The 9,088-nt window shown below is 39.4% G+C and overlaps 1 protein-coding gene across 3 annotated transcripts in view; it reads left to right on the plus strand.

Moving 5' to 3' along the window:
- PDE10A (phosphodiesterase 10A) overlaps positions 1 to 9,088 on the plus strand; it is a 339,233-nt gene that overhangs the window by 194,499 nt on the left and 135,646 nt on the right. For all 3 annotated transcript variants that reach the window (XM_011934966.1, XM_011934965.1, XM_011934967.1), the window contains one exon: positions 1,082 to 1,110. In XM_011934966.1, the coding sequence (XP_011790356.1) occupies positions 1,082 to 1,110 (29 nt within the window). The remainder of the gene's footprint in view (positions 1 to 1,081; positions 1,111 to 9,088) is intronic.

Here is a 9,088-nt window from a genome sequence, read left to right on the forward strand (position 1 = left end):
ATTCTTAGGGAAGTCAGAGGCCATACTCTAACCATTATGCAACAATGGTAAGAAAATATATGAGCAATTGTGTATTAATACAGTAATACAAAAACTAGGTACTGTTGATCTGAATACCTACTGTCCTAAAGCATTGAGCTACATTCCAGTTTTGGTACGTTAAGTTCTTTCTGATGGTGACAGACAACAGGATTTGATTGCTCAAGAAGACACAGGAACCAAAATGACAGTCCTTGCAGATCTCAAGTTTATTACAGGAAAAAGACAGCAAGGAACCTGTTGATGCCAGGCTGAGCTCCAGGAGCCCCTCCTCTTAGGGACACACACTTTCTCACAGGTCAGAATCAATGACCTGTGTGTGCAACACTCAGAACCATGGACCAAGAGTGGGTGTCTGACGGCTTATTCTACACCCTGTTGGTCACACAGGCATTTTCTTGCCTGTAGCCAGCCCCAGTGGGAGAGCCTTCCAGGGATTCTCACCTAGACCCTGTGCAAACCACCCCAGTCTCACTTTACCAATCAGCAATGCTGACAAGCTGGTATAAACAACCCCCCAACTGCTCAGACACATGGAACAAAGCAGCACTATTATTAGTGGGTATGTTTCATGCCTTGACCAGAGTTCCATGCAGATACATTTCTTATTTCAACAGAACAGCTCCCACCAGCTCCAGGTCTGCTGTAACCTTCGAAGCACGAGTGTGAAAGGTCATTTGGGATATTCATGTGGGTTGTATTGTATAGAATACTGAAGTGTTATCAACCCCATTTTAGGTATGTGTAGTTGAATATACCACAGTGTAGCTATTCTTACAGGCATATCATATCCATTTTAGAACCTCTAGAAAGGTAACGTGGTGGTGGTATTTCAATTTCCCTGTGAAATTAATGTATACTTCTTAAGTCATAATTTGTTATGTTCAACCTTTACAGTTTTAAAAAATCAAATTTGTAGATTTCATAAGAGGAAGCATTGCAAAAAACCATTCAAGTTTATTGAAAGCAAATGACATATTTTGTATTTTAATACCTACTCAGTCTCTGATTGTGTTTTTCCCTCTTCCTTCTCTATCCCCAGATGAATCGGCTCCTAAGGAAGTCAGCAGGGTAAGTAACGTGAATATTATTTTTACGACTACAATATAGGAAACGAATCTGTTTTATATTTCAGTACCCTGACACATTAAAGTGTTAGAAAGATAATGGCAAAAACTGAGTTCCCTCTCCAAAGTATCACTCGTTAATATGGAATAAAGTCGGTAGAGAGGGCACAAATTGGAGGCCTCAATTCTGAATACGGCACACAGATGCATTTTGTTCGGCTACACATGCCTGTGGGATTTTCTGAATCAGTTGCCAACATGTAGAAATTGAGACACTGTAGTAAAGGTTGGATTTCTGGCTTCTCTTGAACCAGAAGGTAAGGTCACTCTCGCAGGGCAGCAGTCTTCTCAGCGGAAGCTGCCTTCAGATGCATGATGTTCTCGAGTCAGCCTCAGTCCTCCATGTAGCCGGCTTTACGCATGTCTGCTACCCGCCCAGCCTCTGCCTTTGAGTTCATGCACTTTCTTTTTGGGAGAACAAAAGATGACAACTCATGTGTTGAAAACATTGCTTAGAAATTTTATAAATATTAAAGGTACTGTTTTCATGGCCTAGTTAACTTTAAGAGCCTTAGCAAGCTTAAAAACTATGGCAGGTGAGTACTGAAAGCATTTAGCATACTGTTTATGCTATAAAATTATAAGTGATTACATTTGGAAAAAAGTGTCTTAGTTTTTCCTGTATTACACAAAGATCTTAAGTGTAGATGAAATATTGCAAATAATCAGTTTGAATGGAGCTGAATGCAACCTTAGAGATCAGTTTTTATTGTAATATATAAATTGAAAGACTGTTAATAGAATCACATATGCAGATATATTCCTCTATTTTTGATCATCTGAAGAAAGAAATCTCTAAAATGACCTGGGCCAGTGCTGGGGGCTGGGGCTTTGGAGATAGGCGAGGGCAGAATTCCTTCTGTCCATAGCAATGTAGGAGACTCTTGAGGTTTCTGTGAGTCTCAGGGTTTCACTGGGTGCCTTTGTTATTAATTTCACGTTTGTGGAACTCACAGCTGAAGAGTTCCTTGGTCTGGATGCTCAGAAGCTACCGGGAAGTGAGAGAGGGGTGGACCTAGAATTTTGGCAGCTGCTAGGAGCAGCAGAAAATGCTAAAAAGTGATGCTTGAGGATAAGATGGGGACTCTGAAAAGTGAACTTTGGCAGAGTCATAAAATATTAGAGTGTTGGTATTGGCACAGCTGCCATGTGTTCAGACAGTGTCACTGACAATACCACATACTGTCTTATAAGGCCATTAGAAAAAATGATGAAACTATATGTAGTGATTTTTCTTTGCTCTTATTTATAAGATTCTCTGACATTATGCCAAATTTGGAGAAAAGTGCGTCTCTAATTGAGAAATACTAAAGGTGTGAGCTGATAACCTAGAAATGGTATCAGTTGCCAAGATCTCTATAATAATGTTTTTTTTTTTTTTTTAAAAAGGTATCCCATATCTTGATCAGTGCTTATTTGACTAATACTCAGAGTTTCCTTTATGAAATAGTATGCCACTATTTTCAGTAAAGATTTAGATTTAGAAATTCCTCTGGCAACCTTTCGGTAGATGGTGACTGGCCACAGGGCTTCTGTTCTAACACATCCCTGACAGAAAGCATGCGCTCTAGTTCCACTGAAGGTGATGGTTACACTCTCCGGCAGTTCTGTTGTGTTTTTGTTTTCTTTTTTCTTTCCCCTTTCTCTTTCTCATATACTTTTTTTATTTTTTATTGAGGCAAAGCCTCACTTCATCACCAAGGCTGAAATGCAGTGGGACAGTCTCAGCTCACTTCAGCTAGTTCATCTGACTACCCGAGTTCAGATGAGCCTCCCACCTCAGCCTTCTAAATAGTTGGGACTATAGGCCTGTGCCACCATGCCCGGCTAATTTTTTTCTTTTTATAGAGATGGGGTTTCTCCATGTTGCCCAAGCTAGTGTCGAACTCCTAGGCTCAAGTGATCTTCCCACCTCAGCCTCCCAAAGTGCTGGGATTATAGGTTTGAGCCACTGAGCCCAGCCTAGGCAGTTCTAATTATTATGAAGTACTTTCTCATTTAGAACCAAGCAGCCTCCCAAAATGGCCATTTTCTAGTATTTGAGCATAGGGATTATGTTAGTTCTTTTCTAGTAAAACTTCTTAGTTTCTAAACTTTATTTTCTATATGCCTCCTTAAGATGTGGGTTGACATTCTTTGGACAAACTATACATTATTAATATATCTTTAAAACATTGCAACCTTAACACTACAGACTAATTTTGTCTTGAGCCTGGTAAAAGGAGGTGGGACAGATACCTTAGTTTGAAACCTATGTATCTGTCAATACGGTTTTAATGGAGAATTAGTTTTTTTAAGAAACTACATAGTGTTTCTTGTCATTGAGCTTTGAGTAAACTGTCACTATTTTTTCATGAAGTCAGACCTGTAGGTCTTATGTCTCTTCCCCTTCCCTTTTTTCTATTTTTCTTTCCTCTCTTTGTCTCCCTGTCTTCTAACCTATCATTCAATGACCATTATTTTTTTGAGCATTTGTGTTTCAGGCATTGTTCTAAGGTAGTGTAGATACAATGGTGAGCAAAATTGACAGGATTCAGGTTCTCATAATATAGAGGGGAGCTGTGGAAACAGTTCAGAAAATTTGTATGATGTGTATATTGTTTGTGTGTGTGTACATCTATCAGGCACTGGTAAATACTGTGATAAATACATGCAAGAATAAAGCAGAATAAGGGGCTTGAGAGTGATGGTGAGTTCAGAGGGTGCTTATTGGCTTGTTGCATATATGCAGTGGTCAAGAGAGGTTAATTTCCTAAGTGAAATGTGAGAGGAATCTGAAGGGAATGAGAGAATCAGCAGAAGGAGGAGACAGCAACTGCAGAGGCCCTGAGGTAGGCCATTGTGATGAGCAGAGTGAGTCATGCAGAGACCAGTGAGAAATGAGGTTGGAATGGAATTGGGGGTATTTAGGCCTTCTTCTAGCTGCTGAATTGAGAGTATACACAGTAAGACTGGAAACAGGTAGACCCAGTGGTAGTCTAGGAGTGTAGGCAGGGGAGGATGATGTCTAGGATTAGGGTTGTAATGGTGAACTAGGATCAGAGGTTGGGTGTAGAAGAAGAAAGAGCAGACAGGTTTTGCTTATGGGAGCGTAAACCAAAAAGTATCGGAGATCTGTCACAGTCAACTTAGAAGCTGATTTTGACAAGGTTAAGGACATGCCTATGACACAACCTCAGAGCTTCTGAGATGAGTCCACAATAGCTGGGCTACAGCTTGGTTTTATACATTTTAGGGAGACGTAAGATATCATTCAGTACATGTCCCTTGGTTTGGTCTGGAAAGGTGGGACATCTGGAAGCATGGGGGCCAGGTAGTGTCCAGGTCACAGTTGGATTCAACAATTTTCTGATGGGCAATTGGTTGAATGGTTGAAAGAGTTATTACCAAAGACCTGGAATCAATAGAAAGGGATGTCTGGCTTAAGGTAAGGGTTTTGGAGACCAAGCATTTATCATGCAAATGAAGCCTCCAAGTAGCAGGTTTCAGAGCTCTTCTCGAACCTTAAAAGCTACCAGACTCTTAGACTCTCCTGGTTCAGAGAAAAGACCTGGAAAGGGAAGGGGGTTTCTCTACAGAATGTAGATTTTCCCCACAGGAGACAGCTTTGCAGGGCCATTTCAAAATGTGTCCAAGAAATATATTTGGGGTAAAATACTTCAATTTCTTTCAGGGCCTGCTGTCATGTGATGCTAGCCTGGCTAGAGTCAGGCTGGAGTTTGATGTCTTACAGCCATAAACAGTCTGTTTCATCAGTCTTAAAACCTGTTTTAGTGTCCATGCTGGTCAGCTGTGCCTGAATGTCAACGGGAGGAGGTTATAATGAGGCATGTCCAACCCCTTGCCCCCCAATCACTGCCCGAACTAGATTTTCAGGTCTACTTTGGAATGCCTTTGGCTGAGAAGAGGGTCTTTCAGTCAGTTGGGGAACTTACTGTTTTATTGTTGGCTTATAGTTGTATATGGTGAGTGAGAAGAGAGGACTCAGTAACGACTCCCAACTTTTTTGGTCTGAGCACTTGAAAGAAGTAAAATTTCTCTTTACTGTTATAGAGAAGACTGTAGAAGGAATGGGGTTGATTGAGACTGGGAAATTAGTAAGTTTAAGGAATCAGATATGGAATTGGAGATTTTTAGAAAGCAAGTGCATATATGGTCAAATTAAAAGAAAAGTTCCTAGGTAGAGATATGCATTTGGGAGTTTGTGGTGTATAAATGATGTTTAAGGCTGTGGGAGTAGGTGACACTTCTTAGAGAGCTTGTCTGTGGAGAAGAGAGTCAAGACCCAAGCACTGGACACTCCACTTGCTGAGTAGTGGAGAAGATGTGGAAAAGTCAGCAGAGGAGAGGAAGAAGGAGAAATCAGTGAAGTCAGAGAAGATCAAAAAGTTTCTTTGTCAGCAGATTTTGTTTTAGAATTTTAACTGCAGGACTGTACATTTATTTCACCTTCATTCCATCTTGTTTTGATCCATCTCAACCTGTTGAGATGAGTCTCAGTCTTATTTCAGTTATCTAACATATTATTTATTTCTCTGTGTTTCGAAGCCTCAAATTTGAGTGTTTTTTCCAAGTTGTTTTCCTGTGCCCCCTTTACAATAATTATCATCTAGGAAATGCCGAGTGTGGAAATATCACCTATGAGAATAATGTGAAATTGTGTCAAATGCGTTGTAGAAACCAGTGTATCTTAACCTACCATATTTTTCTAATCAGTCATTGTCAATTAATCAACAAATATTAGGTGAGTCCCAGTTCATCTAGGCTCTTGAGATACATCAGAGATAAACTAGATAGAAATCCCTGCACTCATGGCATTTCCATAGTATGGGGTAGAGTCCATAAACAATAAATAACACATGCACTGTGCTCAGTGGTAATGAGTGCTGCGGAGACAGAAAAGCGAGAGGCAGGGTAGATGATGTGGGGCCAGGCAAGGCTCACTGGGAACAGATTTGAGGAAAAACGTAAGGGAAGTGAAGGAGTGAGCCATGCTGAGAACTGAGTAGGAGCTTTCCAGGCAGGTGGTACAGGAAGTGCAAAGGCCCCGAGACAGGAGTATGCTTGGCACATTGCTGGAGGCATAGCAAGGTGGCCATCTTGACTAGATCTGAGTGAGCGAAGGAAGGAGCCTTGGTCTGAGATGATGCGGCTGGGGGAGATTTGAGGGATACTCTATCAGTCATATCTCTATTGGTCGTTTGTTCCCATCTAATCCACAGTATTAATCCTTTATGTTATTATTACTGTTACTCTTTTTAAGTGGTTTCAGCTCCTAAGTCAAAAAGATTTCTGGCAAGAACAGGGAGATAAAAACATCAGATTAAGAAGAGTATTTGGATGCTGAGTTGCTAGAAAATGCCAAACTCCAGCCAGGTCTAGAATTCTTGGGTATAGACTTAGCCCCCAAGATGCTCTGGTATTTTTCATCACACTCTTGTATTTAATGTTTTCAAGAAGAAATCTGAGACCATTCTGATTCTTTTTCTTAGTAAATGTTGCCTTTTTCATTTCTGAATGTATTTGTAAGTGTCTCATTTGCTCTTTGAATTTGTTATTTTCACTAGGTCATGTAGATGCTTTAATTTTGAGTAATTTAACAGTATGTGGTGAGCTTTCTCAATCCGTTTCAAAGTCCTTTTTAGTTCAGGGTATTATGCCACTTGTTTCTTGGTGCATCGGTTCTTTCACATTTATTTCATTCTCTTTAAGATCACGAGAAATACCCATGTCTTTCTCCTTTCCTGGTTCTTTTACTACACATTCTAGAACCTCTCAGATTTATTCTCTTTGTCATTGACTTGAACTTCTCTACTGTTTCTCATTCTGCTTAAATTCATAATGACTCTTTTAAAATTAAAGGTTACTTCTGTATTTTGGGTGTTTCTTCTTCATTTCAATCTGTCTTATTATACTATTTGATAATCTCTCATTGTTAATTCTTTAATTATCTTGAGAGTGTAAAACAGATGCTTTCCTTAATATTTTTGCATATCTTCCTTCCCACACGACATCCCAAATTCGCTTCTATCCTCTACATTAGTATAATACTAAGGCTTTGGATATTTTTGTGGTTTTTTTTCTTCTTCTTGTCTTACGTGTTGAGGAGTCATTTGCTGATTTTTTTTACAAAAATATATTTATCCTTGAGTGATGTTAGATCTGCTCTTCATTAATATATTATCCTTATCTCTGTTTACTATTCATGTAAATGTCCTTAGCATCTTCCTCTTTAGTGGGTTGGAGGGCTAGATAATGAGCATCAGTGGCACCAGTTCAGTCTGGAGTGACCGAGGGGAACCCCGAGGAAACTGGAGTTGTGGACATTCTCCTGGGGGAGCTGATCACAGTGATTTTTCTCTAGGTTGATTGAAACAAATTGCTGTACTGGAATCCAGATTTCATTATCTTGTCTTCCTTTTAACCTGGCATGGTGAACAGTATGACTGTATCCATTTTCTTTAGTGTTTCTGTATGCCAAGTTTTAAAAGAAATGCGTAATTCAGTTAGTGAATCATTAAGTTTCTCTGGATTTCTATTCCGTGTGTTTCTAAATACAGGACTCTGTTGCAGACATGAGCGTGAACTCACATCCAACTCTCAGCATATTAAATGGGATCTTGTGTCATTACTTTCCCCAGAATATTTTTTATGGACTTGATGCAACAGTGTAATTTTCTTGGGAAGGAGACATTTTCATTAAGTTCTTAGTGAATGTTTTAAAGTTGGCTTCGTTGGTATGTCTAGCCAAATTGTCTCGAATTTTGTGGCATGTGGCAGCCATAGTTGCCTAATTTCATCACTAATTCAGTTTTCTCCTTTGCACTTTTGTTTATTTCATATGAGAAGGGGGAGATTTTCATAGGATGTCAACTTGAGAATACTTATTTTTCCTGGTGTAGCCAGTCTTTTCTTCATATTTATAAAATTTCTGTTATTGCATTTAAGAAATTTCTGAATTATCTGTTAATACTTATGACCATATGTTCTACAGATTAATTTTATATTATGTTATAATCAGTTTTGTTATAGGAAACAGTATTATTAGGAGGACAGGAAGGTTTCGGTTAGGGCAAAATTGTGAAAAATGGTTTCTTTCAGAGGAGTTTGAGAATAGAAGGGGTCTGCACCTGCTAGTGAGTTCCAGGGCACAGTGGAAGGAATTGGTCAGCAGCGGGGGAGTGGACAGGTGGGCCGGCCTGGCAGATGTGTGGAGTAGCAGAGGATGAGGTCCAGGGATGCAGGTGCATGTGTAGGGCTTAATTTTCCTATTGTTTGATGGAAGTCCGAAAAAGCAGTAGCCCAAAGACACTTAGAAACTCACTCGCTCTGTTTCTCTCTCTTTTGCTTTTTTCTGTCTTTCTCAATATCAGACATTTATTTAAAATTTTTCCTTGTAGAGTCCAGTTTTATTTGGTTGAAGCTGTACTTCTCTGTAATAGTAATGTCATTAAAAATTTAGGATGTTAGATGTATGTCTGAATACTTACAAATACTAACAGTAGAATTAGAACCTCATTTAGCCTAACAAGAAGTTGCATAAAATGGTTTTTTTTTTTCTTGTTTCTGATTGTTTTAGGATTGAGGATACATGTGCAGGTTTGTTACATGGGTAAATTGCATGTCACAATTTACCCATGTAAATGGTGGGGGTCATTGTACAGATTACTTCATCACCCAGTAATAAGCATAATACTCGATGGTAGTTTTTCAGATTTTTCCTTCAAAATATGTTTACTGCAAATTTGAACTGGAAGAGCCATGTTAAGTTTACACAGAAGGAAAAAAGTTTATATGAAGGTGAACATTACTTTTTTTTTTTTTTTTGAGACGGAGTCTCACTTTGTCGCCCAGGCTGGAGTGCAGTGGCCGGATCTCAGCTCACTGCAAGCTCCGCCTCCCGGGTTTACGCCATTCTCCTA

Source organism: Colobus angolensis, unplaced genomic scaffold (genome assembly GCF_000951035.1).
Source record: "Colobus angolensis palliatus isolate OR3802 unplaced genomic scaffold, Cang.pa_1.0 Scaffold14, whole genome shotgun sequence".
In the NCBI taxonomy this organism is placed as follows: domain Eukaryota; kingdom Metazoa; phylum Chordata; class Mammalia; order Primates; family Cercopithecidae; genus Colobus; species Colobus angolensis.